This window comes from Phycodurus eques, chromosome 19 (genome assembly GCF_024500275.1).
Source record: "Phycodurus eques isolate BA_2022a chromosome 19, UOR_Pequ_1.1, whole genome shotgun sequence".
Lineage (NCBI taxonomy): Eukaryota > Metazoa > Chordata > Actinopteri > Syngnathiformes > Syngnathidae > Phycodurus > Phycodurus eques.
The window spans coordinates 17,005,019-17,027,022 of NC_084543.1; the positions used below are offsets into that span (position 1 = coordinate 17,005,019).

The window sequence follows — 22,004 nt, forward strand, 5'->3', positions numbered from 1 at the left end:
AATTTGTGAACGGATTGTGGATGCTTGGGCTAACATGTCTGCTCGCACTGTTGTTGGAGCTTTCGTAAAAGCCGGCATAATTTCTGAGGAGCCGCACGGCAACGAGTCTGACTCGAACCTGCCGTGTTTGATGGAGAACTTGCCCAGCTGTTCATTTCGGATACAGAAGATGAGGACTTTGATGGAGTTGTGGATGAGGATTGATCAAAAAAATAAAGTGAGTATATTGTTAAATACTTCAATAAAGTACAACCGAACTCAGTTCTGCCTTTTTAAAAACATTGTTTTAGTGTGCATGCATTGTACCGTATGATTTACGCAAGCATATGTTTTACCATGTCTGCGCCCAATAATACGGTGCGCCTTATGTATGTGTTAAATACAGAAATAGACCCCAACTGAGACTGCGTCTTTTAATACGATGCGCCCTATGGCCGTGAAAATACGGTATGTTCGATACATTTGACTAAGCTTGTTTTCCAAAAAACGGATCGCTATAAAGGAAGTGTATCATCTACAAAGGTAAGTGCAGATTCATCTCCTTTTATTAAACTGCTTGGTCAGCTCATCCTTTTATTTATTGCATCGCTCATGGCTCTAAGACCATTGAAAAATAATTAGGATGATGGCGCAACCACAATTATTTGCTTTTGGGAACTATTAATTGCGTTTGGGTGCAAGTGCAGACAGACGTGGATGTCAATAATTGTAATATATTAGCGTTCCCCCCCCCATCCCCCCTCGTAATTATATTGGCGATTGAACATGGGGTGGTGTTGTGTTCATCAAAATATCTTTTTAGAGCCTTGCTGAAATCCTTTTTTTTACGGGGTAGTCCATTCTCTATTGCATATGTGTTTCTAGCCTATTTTTGAGGGTGCTCAAGCGCCTCTAAATTTGGAGATATTATTCAATTATTTCTTTATTACTTTTTACTTTATGTCCTTTTTAAAGAAGCTACAGAAGTGTATAACCGTACAGTACTTGATTGAAACATAATATTTTAACAAGAAATATACAGCAACCCCCTATGCCTCAAAAATGGTTTGTTCTTATCCCTCCCACCTCTTCTCGTCTCGGAGCGCGCTACATGCACAGAGCAATATGCTGCCTTCCAGTGATATAGTTGTGGTGTAAGTTCCTTTATTAAACCAGGATATGTGAAATCCATTCCTCTTTTGGTGTGCCTCAAAATTTAAATAACCTAAATCAGAACACAGGTTGTCCCAAAATGTGTGAAGCTTCTCTTTCATAAATGTGGGAATGAAATTGCATTAAAATGTACAAAACAGTGAAATTGATCATGCCAGGCTAGGAGTTCAGCACCCCTATACCTCTGATCCTTGAATCGCCCCTGCTCTACTGCCCCCTTCACTCCGTGTATATCTTTCATTACCATGATGACTAAGGGTGGAGCTAAATGAGACTTATGCTCAACAAAGTGTTGCTAACTTAGCAATGTTGTCTTCTCAAGTGACTATCTTTCCAATTAGTGACCCTTTCTGGTGTTATTGGAGACTTATGGAAACTCTGAGACTCCCTGCCAGCTGCAGTCACAGCAGACGTTCACCTGTCTGCGTCCAGATTGCGAGAATAATGCTTGCATGAAGACGGCACTGCCAGATTGACAGTCAAATCATTGATTGTCATTGTTATTGTATTTCATTTAAAGTATTGCATTCATTGTATCTTCACTAAAGGAGGCAGCACTTCATCACCAAACTGCAGAATTACACTCGTCGTAAGCTCTGCTTAAGTTTTAGCTTTGATATGATAGTGTTTCTGTGTAGTCCGGCTTGAAAAATAGCAGATATGGGCCAGTATTACTGTCAAGTCATCAAAGAGACGGAAACTGTGTGAGGGCAACAAAAAACAAGAAAATAACTGACGTCACAATTTGGCTAAATTTTAAGCAGCTTGGTAAAAGAGACATTTTCAGAAAATACGAAACGCACAAGACATTTACTTATTTGTATGGGCAGGCACAATTTTCCACAATTTTTGCTGATTTAATCACACTTAAGTAGTGCAGCTATTGTGCTGTATTGGTGGAGGGAGACAGATTAATTCACCTTGCATACACTCAGCAATGTATCCAGTTTCCTCATTAAGGACGACATGCACTCAGAGAAGCTAGACTGGAAGAGGATGCAAAAGACTCGACCAGAAAAGCTGGGGATCTGGGAGAGCTGGTAGAGAAACCTGGGACAAAGAAATAACCAAGACTCGTTAAATTTTAGGACTAAAGTGTCAGTACCATTGCATCAACTCACTGTTCAGGTTTATCCAGAGGTTTAGCATTGTCCTTGTCTTTAGTGGATTTAATGTGTTTTTGAATCTTGTCCAATTCCTCTTGCAAGGCCCTCTGCGGAATACACATCTCTGAGTGACTCTATGGCCATTGTTCCATAGTTCATAAACAAATGTACATTTTATCCACATGTGCATTGTAACCACCCATCGTCCCGTTTTCATACCACTTGTCCTTTTTAAAGTCACAGATGAACAGGAGCCTGTCCCAGCTGACTTTTGGTAAGAGGCCCGCATCTTACCAAAACTCCGCTTGTCTAATTACCAGTAGAGAATAGAACTCCCAGCGAGAGATAGATAGGTAGGTGGGTAAATTGATATCTAGACTGATGGATAGATCGATAGATAAGTAACTTACATTTTCATAAAGGGCCTGAAGCGTCTCAAGGTCAACTATTGTATTGTCCAAGTTTAAGATTGCTGCAAGAAAATGCAAGAAAATTGTATTGAAACAGTTTATTAAAAGTAAAATTAAAAGTATTTAAAAACAAAGCTTATAAACATTTAAAATATTTAAAACAAAGAGAAAAAAAAAATACAAACAAAACAGCGTACAGTGCAAGAAATATAATTTAAAAGTGGAAATGTTCTAAAAAGCATGGGAAAAAAAGAAAAACGTTTTTAACCTGGACTTAAAAACATGCACACATGCTGACGTCACTTCTGTTGGCAACTTATTCCATTTGTGTGAAGCATAATAGCTAAATGCTGCTTCACCATGTTTGGTTTGCTCCACTATTTGACCTGAGTCTGTCGATGTCAGAGTCCTACTGGGTTTTAATATTCCATGAGCATGGCATTAATTTGTTCAGGACCTAAACCATTTAGTGATTTATAGACGAGTAGCAGAACTTTAAAATCTATTCTAAAGCTGACTGGAAGCCAGTGTAAAGACTTTAGAATTGGAGTAATATGCTCTGACCTCTTTGTTCTGGTCAGAACCCGAGCTGCAGCATTCTGAATGAGCTGCAGCTGTTAAATGCTTTTTTGGGGGAGTCCAGTCAGAAGACCATTACAATAGTCAAGTCTACTTGAGATCAAAGCATGGATGAGCTTCTCCTGGTATGCTTGACACATAAGCCTTCACTCTGGATATGTTCTTCAGATGGTAGAAGGCAGTTTTAGTAATTGATTTGATATGACTGTTGAAAGTCAGGTCGGAATCTATCAGAACACCAAGGTTTCGGACTTGGTCTGACTCCAGGTATTTACTAACAGCAATCCTCTTTTCTTTATTGCCAAAAACAATTATCTCAGTTTTGTTGTGGTTTAATTGAAGACAATTTGGACTCATCCAGTTATTTATTTGTTTTCGGCAGTGACACAACACCTCAACTGAACTGTAGTCATCTGGAGACACTGCTAGATATAACTGTGGGTCATCTGCATAGCTATGATAGTCAAAATTAGAGTTCTGAAGAATTTGACCCAAGGGTAGCATATACAGGCTGAACAAGTGCAAGTCAACCCCAAATCAAATTAAACTCACCATGCTGAATGTCTTTCATATCAAGGTGGAGCGAAGACATGAGGATTCCTACAGCCTGAGATCGTTTGTTGTTTAAGAGCTTGACAACCTAGGAGAAGCAGTAGCTATGTGGTTATTATATCACAGGAGTTGCTTTTTTCAGAATTGAAATACAATAATCTCTGGCTTTGATGCATTAACGTTCCATTTTGTGGTGTTGTTTTGAACTTTTAAACTCAAAATATGCTGCTCCTTGATGTCAAAAGAGACGTTGCATTTTCATTTCTTTTTTTTTTTTTTGCAAAGAGAGACTATTCTTTTTGGCTGGGAATAGACTACAAAGACATTCTGAAAAACCTTGCATTGCCGTTTATTGACAAGATCAGACTACAAAATGACACTTGCCTTTATGGACACAGGGCATTGAGATTTCCTGCAAAGGTATGCGCCATTTGCTTACCAAGAAGTTGATTTGTGATAATTTAACCCTCAAATTAGTATTTTGTGTGCACATTAATATCTATTTTGCCCATTTACCAAAAAAACCAAAAAATCCCATGTCATGTCTGGGACTCCTTAAATGTGAGCGGATCTCTTGTCGTTTCATTCCAATAAAACACACAGTTGACAGAATCCTAATGTGAGGAGGTGGTCCACCTTACTTTCTACATCCACAGCATAGCCTTGCTTCTCTGCCATCAATTAACTTGTGAATTTTTTATTTTATTTTATTTATTTTACAGAGTAAAGACAACATTTAAGCACCTTCAACTGCGGAGATGCTGTGATTGACAAAACAGGTGTAGCATACATTGGTTGAAATAAAATGTAATTAATTTGGAAAAAGATACAAAAGAAGGTAAATGCCTGCGTTCACTTACCGATTTACGCTTTAACGTGAAAAGTGATTTGTCTTGTAATGGGCTACCACGTCACTTTTGAAATGTATAAAATTTAGGAGAAAGCGACGACACACCTTTTATCACTCATAATCTAAAGGTTTTATGAAATACAAGTTCTAGATGACAGAGGCTTACTTAAACTCAAAACACACACAAAACACAACCAAGAGTGGAATTTTATAGAATATTTAATGAAATCTACGAGGGATCTATAGGGAAACACAAAGAGGGGTCTAACTACAACAAGGAAACACGAATAATCGTGAAAAAAAGAAAATAGCCATATGAAAAGGGAAATAGAATGCCGTGTGTTGGATTAAAGTTGAAAACGTGAGCGTTTAACGCGTCCAGTTCGGACGAGAGAGAGCGAGAGGACAAAATTGGGATTTTGTATGACTCTTGTAATTACCCCCAAATTATTAGGCACTAATCTTGTACATCATAGCGACAATTGCAGTGTCTACTCCAGAATGTAGACCAGCTGGTCGGTGGGGTGGTCTGTCTCAGTCTCGCCACAAGGAGGTAGGTTTGGTTGACGAAAAAAATGAACAAGAATAAAACAAAAACAAATGGAAAAAGGGAAATAAGTTGTTCTTCACGCGCTTTGTGGGAGGTTGCAATTGTTTCTCTTCCTGCCTTTTCAGGGACTCGCTAGCAATTTCAGAGCGATCATGCTTGGCTGGAAGCGTACCTGGTACTTTTAGTAGCAGCTGCTCTGATCGCCTAGCGGTGGCCCACGTAGAGCCTTGGAAGCCGAGTCCGTTCTCATCCCGGCATTCGCGTTGGCTGAACAAAAGGAAGGGGAGGGGGTGGCCGAAGGCCACCCCGTAGCTGGGGAGCTGATAGCAAGAGCCAGGGAGCAAGGCAAGAACGAAGAACCAAGAGAGAGAGGCAGAGGAAGGAGCCCCTGGTTAAATACCCAGGGGGCGTGTTCAAAGAGGACCGAGGACCAGACAAGACCACACTCATCAGCTTGAATCTAGTCTACATTTGTGACCGATAAAATTGGTTTAAAATCATATATTACAACCCCGATTCCAATGAATTTGGGACGTTGTGTTAAACATAAATAAAAACAAAATACAATGATTTGGAAATCATGTTCAATCTATATTTAATTGAATACATTATAAAGACAAGTTATTTAATGTTCAAACTGATAAACTTACTGTTTTTAGCAAATAATCATTAACTTAGAATTTTATGGCTGCAATAGGTTCCAAAAAAGCTTCAACAGGTGGCAAAAAAGACTGAGAAAGTTGAGGAATGCTCATCAAACACCTGTTTGGAACATCCCACAGGTGAACAGGCTAATTGGGAAAAGGTGGGTGCCATGATTGGGTATAAAATGCCATGATTGGGTATAAAATGAGCTTTCCTTTCCTCCTCATTCACAAGCAAAGATGGGGCAAGGTTCAACTCTTAGAGAACAAGTGCGTGAAAAAAATGTCGAACAGCTTAAGGACAATGTTCCTCAACGTACAATTGCAAGGAATTTAGGGATTTCATCATCTACGGTCCATAATATAATCAAAAGGTTCAGAGAATCTGTAGAAACCACTGACTGCATGTAAGCGGCAAGGCCGAAAACCAACATTAAATGCCCGTGACCTTCGATCCCTCAGGCGGCACTGCATCAAAAACCGACATCAATGTGAAAGGATATCACCACATGGGCTCAGGAACACTTCAGAAAACCAATGTCAATAAATACAGTTCGGCGCTACATCCGTAAGTGCAACTTGAAACTACTATGCAAAGCAAAAGCCATTTATCAACAACACCAAGAAACGTCGCCGGCTTCTCTGGGCCCGTGCTCATCTAAGATGAACTGATACAAAGTGGAAAAGTGTTCTGTGGTCCGACGAGTCCACATTTCAAATTGTTTTTGGAAATTGTGGATGTCGTGTCTTCCGGGCCAAAGAGGAAAAGAACCCTCCGGACTGTTATGGACGCAAAGTTCAAAAACTAGCATCTGTGATGGTATGGGGCTGTGTTAGTGCCAATGGCATGGCTAACTTACACATCTTTGAAAGCACCATTAATGCCGAAAGGTACATACAGGTTTTGGAGAAATATCAGAATCAGAATCAGAATCATCTTTATTTGCCAAGTATGTCCAAAACACACAAGGAATTTGTCTCCGGTAGTTGGAGCCGCTCTTGTACAACAGACAGTCAATTTACAGAACACTTTGGGGACATAAAGGCATGTGTTACAACAGTGTGGCTTTGGAGTAAAAGAGTGGAGGTACTAGACTGGCCTGCCTGCAGTCCAGACCTGTCTCCCATTGAAAATGTGTGGCGCATTATGAAGCATAAAATACGACAACGGAGACCACGGACTGTTGAACATCTGAAGCTGTACATCAAGAAAAAATGGGAAAGAATTCAACCTACAAAGCTTCATCAATTAGTATCCTCAGTTCCCAAACATTTATTGAATGTTGTTAAAAGAAAAGGTGATGTAACACAGTGGTGAATATGACCCTGTCCCAGCTTTTTTGGAACGTGCTACAGCCATAAAATTCAAAGTTAATGATTATTTGCTAAAAACAACAAAGTTTATCAGTTTGAATATTAAATATCTTATCTTTGTAGTGTATTCAATTAAATATAGGTTGGACATGATTTGCAAATCATTGTATTCTGTTTTTATTTATGTTTAACACAATGTCCGAACTTCATTGGAATTGGGGTTGTAATATAAAATACTCCCAACTTTGTACTCTTTACTCATAGGTCAACCATATAAAAGGACTGTTAAACTTTAGTCTTGGCAAATCAACTGCCTATGGTTCAATCACACTTCATGATGCTTGAGGTTTCAAATCAGGACAAACAGTTCTCAAAGTCTTGTAGCTGCATCGGTAAAATTGACCCACTGACACAGACATCAAGGCACACATTTGGAATATTTCTTCAGAGTTTGTCTAATATCAAAACAGACATTTATCTTTGGTTAACAAACAACTGAATGGAAGTCACGGGTTGCAGCACTCACAAACGCCAGTGGGTGGTGCCCTTCGTGCACGCCCGTCGCTCTGTCCCTTTCGGCTGTTGTTAGTTCAAACGAAGAAAACGACTCTTTGATGACTATAAACCAAGATTTTGAGGTGACCTGCTAATTACTTTAGGGTCCAGTTGGAGTCTTTTTGTGGTAGTCTCACAGCAGGGCCGCTTGGAAGAAAGCAGTTTATCAAGTCGTGGAGGAGTCACTGTGACACCTCAGGTTGCGGGGAGCATGTCCGCGACACAGAAGTAAAAGATGAGTTAACGGTTTCCTCTAAATTTAATTAAAAATAATGGCTCTAATCGGTAAATATATTTTTTTTTTATAAGTAACCCAGCAACAAGAGTAACTCGTCTTAACCTGGAACCGGAAGTCATGCTTCTGGGCACCTGGTGGTTGGGTGGACAGAACCGTCGGTCGACGGTAGGTAAAACCACTGGAGGGGAGAAGAGGTCCCACCGGATACGGTACCACAAATAGCACCAATGGACCTATGTTGGCACATCACGCAGCAGCCAGCCCAGACCTTGACATCCCTTTGTAGACCAGGCCAGAGGTATTTGGCTCCCACCAGCTTAGTAGAGGCTTTAACACCTTGGTATAAGAGGCCACAGACGATATCAGAAACCTGGCGACTACAGCTCACAGGCACCATGGGATGTGGTTGGCCCGGGGAGACGACAGAAAAATAATGGAGCAACTCCACTGTGACAGTAAAATTTTCCGGCATAAAAGGGATACGAATCTTCCATTCTGCTTGACCTAACAGGACAAAAAAAACAACCCCCCCCCCCCCCCAAAAAAAAACGAATTATAATGGCGCATTCACAGTGTCAAAAAGAACAACAACTTACAGCTGCACTGCAGTAGGGGCTGTCTGGTAAGCCTGAATGGTGCAGTCCACAGCTTGGTCCACTACCGTAGCTGCATAGTCCAGACGCAAGTGAACGGATCCAACCACCACTCGAAAGGGACAGTCAGAGAAAAGGTTTTCCTTGCGAGCCACCCATTGGATGTTAGTAGTACTGTATATTGTGATAAGGAAGAAAGCTGACCCTGCTGTCAACCAGTCCATGGCTGAGAGGTCTTGACCATGGCGAAAGTCAGCATATTATGAACAACAAAGGCTGTGGATTTCCAGCCCTCCAACAGGAATGAGAAGTGTAAACTGACGAGGAAATGACCAAGAACTTCCTGTCACCCAGCTACTTGCTGAAAAAGGCCAGTGGCTGCTGGGCACCGCCGACCCACTGTTCACACTGCTCCCACTGTGTCGTCGGTGCCGTCTATTTTGAGGGAGAATGGTGCAGTTCGAGATGGCTGCACCAGCACAGCAGAGTTAGACAAAGGAGTTTTACCAATGTCAAAAGCCTCTGTCATTGTCTGGGATCAGTCCACCTCATTTGCCCTCCTGCCATGTGAGGCATTGTACAAGGGGGGATGATGTGGGCTGTACAGGGCAGGAAAGTGTTGGAAAACCTCACCATGTACAAGGAAATCCTGAAGGAAATTAATGGTGCATGGGCATGGGAAACTGGTGACAGCCTCCACCTGGGGGAGCTACAGCCCCTTTTGAAGTAACGTGGTGGGCCAAGGAAGGTGATGTACGACTGGCTGAACACACACTTGGCCAAGTTGATCATGAGGCCATGTTCGTTCACCCTCTCATATAGTTGCTGAAGTTGTGCTAGGTGGCCACGAGAATGTCATCCAAGTGAATGAACAAGAATGGAATGTGTCCATCAGGCGCTGAAACGTCTGCGCTGTACCCTAGAGCCCAAATGGAATATCTTGTGGGTGGACCGGCACCTGGCGGGTACCACGTGCAATATCCACCTTGGAAAGATGGTGCTCGTCAGGTGACCAGAGAATCACTATATGTGTGGAGGACAGCACTAGACTGGGTGTTTGTGTGGAAAACCAACTATTCATCCTCTAAGTTGGTGGCATGTCCCAAACCACAAATAATATACTGTAGCTCTTATGGGATGCAAAACAACACTCGTTAAGATGCCTTGCAGAGCGGCCTCTGGAATTTCTGAGCGATTCCACTCAACAACTGCTATTGGTGGCGTTGTTCATGAAGTGATGAAGCCTGCTAGGATACAAGGTGAATCATCTTCTAAGACAACCGGAGCAGTCAGGTTGCAATCAATTCAATGTCCTTGTCATGGGTGTGTGTTCCGTTTTTTTTAAATCATCTTCTAAGACAACCGGAGCAGTCAGGTTGCAATCAATTCAATGTCCTTGTCATGGGTGTGTGTTCCGTTTTTTTTGTCCCCCTGTTTCACACACACCTGCTCCTGTGGGCATCTTCACCACTTGTGCCTCGTTCACCCTAATTACCCCTTGTATTTAACCTCGTGTCTCATTCTCTCTCGTCGCCAGTTCATTGTACCTTGTCGTCGCGTTCCAGCATTCCTTGTTTCCACGTCACAGACTCACAGTAAGACTAGACCCTGTTCCGATTATCGACCCCGCCTTCTTATCTCATGTTTTTGGATACTGTTGCCTTTTTTGGATTGCCTGCCTGTGTACCGACCTATGCCCGTATATTAAACCTCTCTTTTTTGATACTTTTGATACATCCATTTGTTTTGGAGTCATGCATTTTTGGGTCCTATCCTCTGTTCCGTTCATGACAGAACACACTGGCCATAACATGGACCCAGCAGACTCAGACCCGGTGCGCAAAGCCCTTCAAGGGCAGGGTCAACGCCTCTCGAAGCAGGATGAGCAGCTTGCTGCCCTCCACCTTCATCTAGAGGGACTGTTAAGGCATCAGGACAATATGATGAGACAGGTGGCCTCGCAGTTTTAACTTGAATGAAAATGATTCAAGAGAAGGAACCAGTTGGCACAACACCCGATACCGCCACGGTACCAACATTTCCATGTGAAGCAGTCACCATGCAACCACCTGCCACCTCCGCTGCTGTCTGCCCACAGCTCTCTCGACCGGAGAGGTTCTCTGGAGATTCTAGGAACATTAAGCCGTTCATCACTCAGTGCGAACTCCACTTTGAGCTGCAGACAGCTGCCTTCCCCACCGAGCGGGCAAAAATTGCTTTCGTCATTTCCCACCTGACTGGTCGTGCGGAGGCGTGGGCTACTGCTGGAGCCGCAATTCCGCCGCGTGTCATTCGTGGGCTTTTTTCGTAAAGACTATGGAGCAAATCTTTCAATTTTCCACACCAGATAGTGAGGCAGCTCGCTCTCTTGCCACCTTACAACAAGGCAAGCGCAGGGTGTCAGATTACACGATTGAGTTTCGCATTCTAGCAGCTGAGAGTCAGTGGAATAATCGTGCGCTACTCGATGCCTTTTTTCAAGGACTATCCCCTGCCGTCAAGGATCATTTAGTCCCGCTAGACCTGCCGACCGCGCACTTGGAGGACTAGCCTCGGTGACCAGCCAATCCAAGGCAGATTCCCTGCTGCCCGTCTCAATCCACTGGCTAGCGTCACCACGGATGAACCCATGCAACTGGGCAGGTTCCATCTCTCCCCTGAGGAACGTCAACGCCGGCTGAGGAAAGGGCGGTGCTTCTACTGCGGGCAGTTGGGTCATTCTGTGAGCAACTGTCACGTCAAAGTTGCCGGTGGGTACGGGAGCGGTGAGTCTAAATTTCATTAAGGAAGACCCAACCCGAGTTCTTCCTAAAGTGACACTATGCTCTCCAGATCAAGAGATTCATACATCTGTATTTATTGACTCTGAACCTGACTTGTCTCAAGTGCCCACCTGTTACAATGACATCAAAGAGGTTTTTTCCACAACCTTGTCAATGATGTCCTGCGTGACATGTTGCATGTGTATGTTTTTGTCTATTTGGACGACATTTTGATATTCTCCCTGGATGAGGAGACTCACATTATTCATTGTCCGCTCTGTACTGCAGCAGTTACTGCAGAATCAACTATATGTCAAGGCTGAGAAATGTGAGTTCCACAAGGTGTCCGTTTCTTTTCTGGGTTTCGTCCTGGCTCAAGGTGAAGTAAAAATGGACCCTTGCAAAGTCGATGCCGTTATTAATTGGCCTACTCCCACGTCACGCAAAGATGTACAAAGGTTCTTAGGGTTCGCAAACTTCTACAGAAAATTCATCAGAAATTTCAGTTCTATAGCCTCTCCTTTGCATGATCTTACCTTGCCACACAGACCTTTTGTATGGAACCCGCTTTGTGAGGCAGCTTTTCAGAAACTTAAATCAAGCTTTACCTCCGCTCCCATCCTTACTTTGCCAGATCTCAAACAGCAGTTTGTGGTAGAAGTCGATGCGTCTGATGCCGGAATAGGAGCAGTGCTCTCCCAGAAATCTCTCAAGGATGGTAAATTACATCCTTGTGCTTTTCTCTCTAAAAAACTGACCCCAGCCGAGAGAAATTATGACATTGGTGACCGTGAACTGCTGGCAGTCAAGGTGGCTTTGATGGAGTGGAGGCACTGGCTAGAGGGGGCACAGACTCTGTTTTTAGTATGGACAGATCACAAGAACCTTGAGTGTATTAAATCTGCTAAAATATTAAATGCGAGGCAGGCTAGATGGGCTCTGTTCTTCACTAGATTTAATTTCATGTTATCCTACCGACCTGGTTCTAAAAATGGTAAGCCAGATGCTTTGTCACGTATTTTCTGCGAAGAGAATTCTTTGTTCGACCCGAAGACTATTTTGCCCAAGTCATGTTTAATTTCTGCTTTTGTTTGGGACGTTGAAACTGCGGTTAAAGAGGCTCTGAAAAACACTCTTAGCCTGGAAGATTGCTCTGAAAACAGGCTTTATGTGGTTCCGACCTTAAGGGGAAGAGTCATCCACTGGGCTCACACGAACCGTACTGTATGTCACCCAGGCATTGCCAAAACGCTATCAGTGGTCGAACAGTGCTTTTGGTGGCCTAATGTTAGGAGGGATGTTATCGATTGCGTCAATGCTTGCCAGGTATGTGCTGCGTGCAAGCCCTCTCGTCAACGTCCTTCTGGGGAGTTGCGACCCCTGCCAATACCACATCGTCCTTGGTCAGACATTTCCGTTGACTTTGTGACAGTATTACCGGCCTCAAAAGGTAATACCACAATTCTTACAGTTGTTGACAGGTTCTCTAAGATGGCACACTTCATTGCACTTCCAAAACTCCCCACAGCTAAAGAGTTGATGATTAATCAGGTTTTCAAGTTCCATGGTTTCCCCAAGAATGTGGTATCTGATAGGGGTCCCCAATTCATTTCGCAATTTTGGAAGGAGTTTTGCAATCTCATAGGTACGACCGTCTGTCTGTCATCTGGGTTTCACCCTGAAACCAACGGCCAAACCGAGAGGCTGAACCAGGACCTGGAGACTGGGCTCCGATGTCTCGCTTCACAGGAGCCGCGATCCTGGTCTCAGAAACTGGCTTGGGTCGAATTCTCCCACAATTCCCTCCCCTCTGCATCCACTGGTCTATCGCCTTTTCACGTTGTGCATGGTTACCAACCATCTCTCTTTCCTGCCATAGCCCCAGAGTCCACAGTTCCAGCGGCATTGACCTTGGTGAGACGCTGCAGGAAGACCTGGGAGCGAGCCCGCTAGATGCTGCTGCGCCAGGGACAGTCCTACAAAGCCATTGCTGACCGTCGGAGGACACCGGCCCCGAACTACAAAGTGGGTCAGCAAGTTTGGCTCTCGACCAAACATATTCCACTCCAGGTGGAGTCCAAGAAGCTCGTTCCCAGGTTCGTTGGGCCCTACCTCATCACAAAGATCATTAACCCTGTCACCGTGAAGCTGAGGCTCCCAAGGTCAATGCGGGTCCACCCTGCTTTTCACGTCAGCCTACTCAAGCCAGTCCAGGAGTCCCCTCTGGTCCCGCCTTCCAGGCCCCCTCCTCCCCCCCGGTTTGTGGATGGGGGCCCTGTCTTCTCTGTGAAGCGGCTGTTGTAGTCTCTATTTAACCTCGTGTCTCATTCTCTCTCGCCGCCAGTTCGTTGTACCTTGTCGTTGCGTTCCAGCATTCCTTGTTTCCATGTCACAGACTCACAGTAAGACGAGACCCTGTTCCGATTATCGACCTCGTATTCTTGCCTCATGTTTTTGGATACTGTTTCCTTTTTTGGATTGCCTGCCTGTGTACCGACCTATGCCCGTATATTAAACCTCTCTTTTTTGATACTTTCCATTTCATTTGGAGTCGTGCATTTTTGGGTCCTATCCTCTGTTCCGTTCATGACAGTCCTGAGGACTTTGCCACGTTATATGTACTGTAATTCCTCTCAGTTGGAACTGGCCTTCTATGTGCCTCTATGTGCTGAAACCACAAGCATCGGTTGTGCTGCCAAAAGACGGACTCTCGTGTTATAGATTACACCAACATGAGCTATTTCATTATAATTGAAAAACTTGTCTCTAACGATTGTGGGTCATCACAACTCATTTACGCACTTTGTTTCTTATCTTGCTGAATTTAGCCTGTCTTAACAAGAATGAAGATTTACCTTATGTAATTTCACACTTCATGTGTAGGCAGGCACTCCAGAGACCCAACTATTTGTATGCAAAGAAATAAAAAGTCACTTTTCCATCATATGTCCCTTTAAACTGTGCGTCTGCCCTTACCTGCTATTACTAAATAAATGGAATGTCTTTAAACTAGGAACTACCGTAGGTGGCCATTTTTTACACAATGCTCCTGAAACTGCTCCGTATAGATTTTGTAGAGGAAACTTAAATGTATACCTGTTTGGCCTTGGACTTGGTGATTGTGTCAGAGAGTGGCTGCTTCTTCTCCTTCACGGCTGTTTTGGAAAACAACTCTACAAACTCCTCAAAGTCCACATCAGGCTCCTCTATCGTCTCCCATACAGATGCAGAGGATATTTCCCTGATAAATATGAAAAGAGATGAATGTGCTCTGTTCGTTTTAAAGTACATCCTTGTCATATTTGCAGTCATACCGATGTCATTACAGTGGAACCTCCAAAGTTCAATGTCTCAAAGGAGTACAAGATTCTAAAATATTTTGGGGTCAAAAATAGTTTTAGTTTAAATGTCATTATTTGTGAACTTGCTGAGCATCTGGAGGATGCATGCTAAAGTTTTATTTGGCTTTTTCTTTGTTCATTTGTGTGTGCGTGTGTGTGTGTGTGTGTGTGTGTGTGTGTGTGATGCCACCACAGTCGGTTAAAAATGAGGAAATGTGCAACGAGGCCATTACAACCTCATAACAACATGGACAATCCACTTAAGTCAATACACATAACATACACCACTTAATTGTTTTTGTTACACTTATTCTTTGGTACACTAAACAATTCTGCGTCTTTTTTAGATCCTTATGTCATTGTCAATATACCATGTAGAGCAAATAAAAATATTTATTTGAAAATAAACCTACGTATACATACTGTATGTGGAAAAAAAGGCCACCAGAAGAGGTTTTATCCTATTATTTTTTTCGCCATTTTAAAAATATTTTTGCTTCACTGAAAATTTACCAATTTGACCCACAACATAACTTGTGCGTTAAACAGTACAATTCCTACAAAGTAACCACAAAGCTCAATATGTGTTCTAATACTACGTATTGACAGAAACATACACTTATTCGATACATATCAAACACCACTTTAGTTTTATGTTAGTTTTATTATGTAGAGTAAATGGTGAACTCAATTTATTTGAAAGAAATTTTTTTTTTTTTTTAGTACACCAAAAATGTTCATTAGTAACCTGCCGCATAACAGGAGGGTTAAAAAAAAAAATCAGCTGTACTGTTTATAAAGTGTTGATGATGGTTTGACCCTGGAATGAATTAATTCACTTGATATTATATGTTTTGATGAAATCTAGAAAATTAGAACAACTTGGAAGATTAGACCGTGTGAGAGGTTCCACTGTATGTCTTATTTTCAGTTGTTTGCACATTCACCACAGTGACTATAACCATTTACTTTTTAGTGTGCAACTGGATTCTGGTCCAATACAGTGGCTTCATGGGTCTGGGAGGCTCCACCACTGCTTTCCTGGGTGGCCTCTCCTGGTTGAGGCCCATACTATATAGCCCCAAAGGCAGAGGCGGAGGCAAGTTGCCCAGAGCTCCTGGGGGAGCTGCAGGAACACAGATCACTCCAGGAGGAGGAGGGGCGCTGGGAGGCCCACGACAATGGGGCGGAGGTGCACTGCTCCCACCAGGGAGTGGAGAAGATGGCGGTGGAGCAACACCTCCAGGGAGAGGAGGAGGTGGGGGTGGAGCTGGTCCACCACAGAGAAAAGGAGAATGTGTCGGAGCTTGTACACCAGGGAGAGGAGGAGGAGGTGGTAGAGCAGGTCCTCCAGGGAGAGGTGGAGGAGGTGGGAGTGGAGGTACACCACCAGGGAGAGGAGGAGGTGGGGGTGGAGCTGGTCCACCAGGAAGCGGAGGCGGAGGTGGTGGAGCAGGTCCACCAGGGAGAGGTGGAGGAGGTGGGAGTGGAGCAACACCACAAGGGAGAGGAGGAGGTGGGGGTGGAGCTGGTCCACCAGGGAGAGGAGGAGGTGGTGGTGGAGGAGGTCCACCATGGAAAGGTGGAGGAGGTGGGGGTGGAGCAAGTCCAGCAGGGGGAGGAGGAGGAGGAGGTGGTGGTTGTGGTGGTATTGAACCTACTGATAAGGGTGGAAGAGGTGGTGGTATAGGTTCTGCTACTTGTCCTGGCAAAGGAAGAGATGGTCCACCTGGAAGTGCAGGCAGGGGTTGCTGTTGACATGAACAATGGCTAAATGAGAGTTGCAGGAAACCATTGGCTCCACCTGACTCACCGTAAGGCACTTTAAACTTAAAGCTGTCATCCATTGGTGATGTTTGCACAGATTTGGCCTCCAGGGAGCCCAGAAAGTGAGCTGCTTCGGTCTGAAAGTGAGCATCACACACTGCCCTCAAAAGGCCTTCCTCTCCTACACGGTCCTGGTCTGTTTTCATGTCTCTGTCCAGCAGAGGAGGCTGTCGCTCTAGCTCAGCAATCTTAGTCCTGAGATCTTCAATGGTTTGCTCCAGTTGTTGGATGACATTGACATGTTTTTCCTTCAGTTTCACTGTTTTCAGGAAAACCTCCTCCTGCAAATAGAGGGAAAAAATTCTGAACAAAAAGTCAATCAGCCATTGATGGGCTGCCTTATGCTCAAGGAGGGCTTATATGTGAGAAGCTGAATGTTGCATCTGCAATTGCGTGGTTTTATCCCATGAGAAATAAGGCGTAAGGCAAACTACACGCTGGACTGCATGGTTAACAGTCCTCACAGGGTAATTATGAAGACCATATTAAGCAGTAACTGAACCGTAGTCTACCCGACCAATGGCCTTCATGTAACTTACCTGAATATCTTGGCTCTCATTTGGTTGCCAACCCAAGATGCCTGTATGATGTTCTAAAGAAATGGAGAAACAATGAGTTCCGACTTCCACAATTCAGTATTATACAATCAGTACATGTAGCATTCAGATGACAAATATTAGTGTAAAAGTTTAGTGTGCATGTGAATAATGTATATCATATATGCATATCCATCCATCCATTTTCCATACCGCTTATCCTCACTAGGGTCGCGGGCGTGCTGGAACTTATCCCGTTGGGCAAGAGGCGGGGTACACCCTGAACTGGTCGCTACCCAATCGCAGGGCACATATAAACAAACAACCATCTGCACTCACATTCACACCTACGGGCAATTTAGAGTCTTCAAACAACCTATCATGCATGCTTCTGGGATCTGGGAGGAAACCCATGAAGGCACGGGGAGAACATGTAAACTCCACACAGGCAGAGCCGGGATTTGAACCCCGGTACTGGTTGGCACATCTGCCTCACATTTCTGAGGACGTCCTCAGAACTGTGTGGCAGATGTGCTAACCAGTCATCCACCGTGCCTCATGTATGCATATTCATACACAAATTAAACTGGTGCAACATCATAGTGGTGTTTTAAGTTCAAGGCTCCTTGATGTGCATTGCAGTTTTTCTTCATTGATTTGAGTCATTTCTTGAAACTGAGATTACATTTTGAGAACTTTAAGATCATTAGGCGAAAAGTCTTACAGTTTAGCCCAACAGCAAAGCTCACTTGTAAAAGATCATATCTCTTCCAAAACAGTTCACCTTTGTGTCAAAACTAAATTCCTCTCTCATATAAATGGTCAGTGCCCCCACAATACATCACCCACTTTAGCATAGCAAAACAGTTTTTCCCTGTTGGTTGGGCTCATTTCTTGAAACAGAAGTTGATTTAGCAGTGGAGCTTCACCAGTTCAGCACAACACCATAGCTCTATAGCGAAGCTCATAACTGTCACAAAACAGTTCGCCCATCTGTCAAAACTAAATTCCTTTCTCATCTGAATAGTCAGTGCACCCAAAATGCATCATCCCTTTGCTGTTGCATACACATTGCAAGTGAAAATGTTAAGATGTTTGTCATTATGACAGAGGACCATTAAAATAGCCTGCATTTCCAGCTTTTAGTCTTAGCCCAGTGATTCAGTGACAATGGGTACGATACTAGTTTCTTTGTATAGCTAACAGAATACAATAGTTTACAAAACAAAAACAAAAGCAAAAATTTGCACCCATACTGCCAAGAAAATTTACCATTTCTATTTATATACTATACGCATATAAAATGTACATACAGTAAAGTATTCAGACCACCTTAAATTTTTCACTCTTTGCTATATTGCAGCCATTTGCTAAAATCATTTAAGTAAATTTGTTTCCTCATAAATGTACACACAGCACCTCATATTGACAGAAAAAAACTGAATTTTGCAGATGTATTAAAAAACAAAAACTGAAATATCACACACCCATAAGTATTCAGACCCATTGCTCAGTATTTAGTCGAAGCACCCTTTTGAGCTAATACAGCCATGAGTCTTTTGGGGAATGATGTTTTTCACACTTGGATGTCGGGTTCCTCTGCCATTCCTTCTTGCAGATCCTCTCCAGTTCTGTCAGGTTGGATGGTGAACGTTGGTGGACAGACATTTTCAGGTCCCTCCAGACATGCTCAATTGGGTATAAGTCAGTGCTCTGGCTGGGCCATTCAAGAACAGTCACGGAGTTGTTCTGAAGCCACTCCTTCGTTATTTTAGCTGTGTGCTTAGGGTCATTGTCTTGTTAGAAGGTGATCCTTCGCCCCAGTCTGAGGTCCTGAGCACTCTGGAGAAGGTTTTCCGTACAGGATATCCCTTGTCCTTGGCCGCATTCATCTTTCCTTCGATTGCAACCAGTCGTCCTGTCCCTGCAGCTGAAAAACACCCCCACAGCATGATGCTGCCGCTACCATGCGTCACTGTTGGGACTGTATTGGACGGGTGATGAACAGTGCCTGGTTTTCTCCACACATACCGCTTAGAATGAAGGCCAAAGAAGTTCTATCTTGGTCTCATCAGACCAGAGAATCTTATATCTCACCATCTTGGAGTCCTTCAGGTGTTTTTTTAGCAAACTCCATGCGCGCTTTCATGTGTCTTGCACTGAGGAGAGGCTTCCGTCGGGCCACTCTGCCATAAAGCCCCGACCGGTGGAAGGCTGCAGTGATGGTTGACTTTCTAGAACTTTTTCCCATCTCCCGACTGCATCTCTGGAGCTCAGCCACAGTGATATTTGGGTTCTTCTTTACCTCTCCCACTGAGGCTCTTCTCCCCTGATTTCTCAGTTTGCCCCTTCCCCCCTTAAGTGCAGCAGAAAGTTTTTTTTGTAACCTTGGTCAGATCTGTGCCTTGCCACAATTCTGTCTCTGAGCTATTCAGGCAGTTCCTTTGACCTCAAGATTCTCATTTGCTCTGATATGCACTTTGAGCTGTAAGGTCTTATATAGACAGGTGTGTGGCTTTCCTAATCAAGTCCAATCAGTCAAATCAAACACAGCTGGACTCCAATGAAGGTGTAGATCCACATCAAGGATGATCAGAAGAAAAGGACAGCACCTGAGTTAAATATATTCGTGTCACAGCAAACGGTCTGAACACGTACGGCTGTGTGATATTTTTTTTACTTTTTTAATAAATGAGCAAAAATCTCAACAATTCCATTTCTTTTCTGTCAATATGGGGTACTGCGTGTACATTAATGAGGAAAAAAAGAACATAAATGATTTTAGAAAACAGCTGCAATATAACAAAACATTTGAACAAACCAGTTAAATACGGAGAATATAGTCTGGTCAGATGAGAGCAAAATTGAACTGTTTGGATGCCATAATGCACACAACGTTTGGAGGAAAAATGGCACTGCACATCACCCTAAAAACACCATAGCAACATGATGGCAACAACGGAGGTAGCAACATGATGGTGTGGGGCTGCTTTTCAGAAAATGGTACTGGTAAATTTCACATTATTGAAGGAAGGCTGAATGGGCAAATGTACCGAAACATTCTTGACAAAAACCTGCTGTCATCTATGAGGATGATGAAAATGAAACAAGGGTGGCCATTTCATCAGGATAATTATCCCCAAAATACTGCCAAGGAAAGTCTTAATTGGTTTCAAAGAAAAAATAAATAAAGCTGGTAGAATGGCCCAGACAATCACCTGACTTGAATCCAATCGAAAATCTATGGAAACAACTGAAACTCAAGGTCCATAAAAGAAACCCACAGAATCTTTAAGGTTTGAAGACTGCTTGTGTGGAGCAATGGGCCAAAATCACACCACAGAAATATTTGCGACGAGTTTCAACTGTGCGTGTGTGTATCTATATAGCGGCACGGTGAGCGACTTGTTAGCATGTCTGCCTCACAGTTCTGAGGACCGGGGTTCAAAACCCGGCCCCGCCTGTGTGGAGTTTGTATGTTCTCCTCATGCCTGCATGGGTTTTCTCCGGATACTCTGGTTTCCTCCCACATCCCAAAAACATGCCTGGTTGGTTGATTGAAGACTCTAAATTTCCTGTAGGTGTGATTGTGAGTGAGAATGGCTGTTTGTTTATATGTGCCCTGCGATTGGCTGGCGACCAGTTCAGGGTGTACCCCGCCTCTCGCCCAAAGATAAGTTGGGTAGGTTCCAGCACGCACGCGACCCAAGTGAGGATAAGCGGTACAGAAATTGGATGGAGACACACACGCACACACACACACACACACACACTCACACACTCACAGCTGTTTGGCAGCATTTACAATCATGGACCACAACCTAGACATACTCTTTGATTGGTCATCTGAGATGTGTGAAATTCTTCACTTGTTAGTCAAGTTCTACTTTCACCTGACTGTCAAATGTGTGATTCATTCATATTATGGTCTTGACAAATTTGGAACAGACTATTATACATGTGACGACTTCAAAAATGAAATGACGGTGAGATGTTTTGGAGAGAACAACCATTAGACGGAGAATCACAAATCGGTTTACACAAGATCTAAACACTAGGCTAACTTTGTGAACTGTAGGCTCGCTGTACTTAAGCATTGGCAAAGATGTACTGAGACATTGAGACATATACTAAAACAATAGAAATTTGATGAAAATAATTAAAAAGTGTAATTTCTGTTGTGAACTTCAGAACAACTCATTGGATCTTTATACTTATTGGCCCAAATGTTATTCTCCAACTGTTGTCATGAAAATGTGAAATTGCCTTTTTTTTTTTTTATGATCAATTGAGTAACGTGCATGTTTGCCCATTTACCTACGTACAATTATGCTAAAAATTGTACTCTGGACACTCCATACTGTGCGTAGAAGTGTTCTCACCTGTATCAGTGACTCTGACTCCAGTCTTGTCGCCACTCGGCCTGAAGTCTTTAAGATTACCTGGTAGCTTCCCCTCAAGAGGATCAAGGGAAAAAGATGGCTGGTTAACAGCAGCCCATGTATACAGCTGGTCATGCTGAGAAAACACAATGTTATTATGTAAAACTGCATAAATATCTTTTTTGAGAGATTTAAAAAATCCACAGCTGCAGCTACATACATGGAAGTTAGCTGATCCAGCAGAAGTGATATGCGTAGGGCTGGCCCCCAGCTGTTGTCTGAAGCAGTCAGTGAAAGGCAGGAGAAGACCAATGGCTAATATTCTGGAGCAGAGCCTCTCAGCTTCCTCTGGCTCCTCCTGCTGCTGTTGAAGGAGCAGTTTCTCTAGGAGGGTTCTACCTGGACATCCAGAAACCATCGAAAATATGGAACAGTGGTTTAGAAATCAATTGACTGTTATTGCATCGTACGTTCACATTTTTGGTCCTTGTCGGACCTTAATTTGGACCAGATTACATTTAATTTGTTACATTACGACTTTTTGCATCTTTGCTGACCTTCATAGGTAAAAACAAAAACAAACTGGCAGCGGCAACAAAGATCACCTTTCGAA

The 22,004-nt window shown here is 43.3% G+C and overlaps 1 protein-coding gene across 6 annotated transcripts in view; it reads right to left on the reverse strand.

Moving 5' to 3' along the window:
• The window catches only part of fmn2b (formin 2b), a 46,555-nt gene that overhangs the window by 18,895 nt on the left and 5,656 nt on the right, over positions 1 to 22,004 (reverse strand). For 4 of the 6 annotated variants that reach the window (XR_009767209.1, XM_061663907.1, XM_061663911.1 and 1 more), the window contains exons 3-12: positions 21,612 to 21,790; positions 21,392 to 21,527; positions 17,013 to 17,065; positions 16,460 to 16,754; positions 15,616 to 16,375; positions 14,402 to 14,546; positions 3,800 to 3,887; positions 2,669 to 2,730; positions 2,274 to 2,365; positions 2,073 to 2,202 (exon numbers count right to left, since the gene is read on the reverse strand). Coding sequence is in view for 5 of the 6 variants with exons in the window: in XM_061663907.1 (XP_061519891.1) it covers positions 2,073 to 2,202; positions 2,274 to 2,365; positions 2,669 to 2,730; positions 3,800 to 3,887; positions 14,402 to 14,546; positions 15,616 to 16,375; positions 16,460 to 16,754; positions 17,013 to 17,065; positions 21,392 to 21,527; positions 21,612 to 21,790 (1,940 nt within the window). In the remaining variant the exon portion in view is untranslated. Of the gene's footprint in view, positions 1 to 2,072; positions 2,203 to 2,273; positions 2,366 to 2,668; positions 2,731 to 3,799; positions 3,888 to 14,401; positions 14,547 to 15,615; positions 16,755 to 17,012; positions 17,066 to 21,391; positions 21,528 to 21,611; positions 21,791 to 22,004 lie in introns of all 6 variants that reach the window. The other 2 variants (XM_061663909.1, XM_061663908.1) reach the window with 2 other exon arrangements.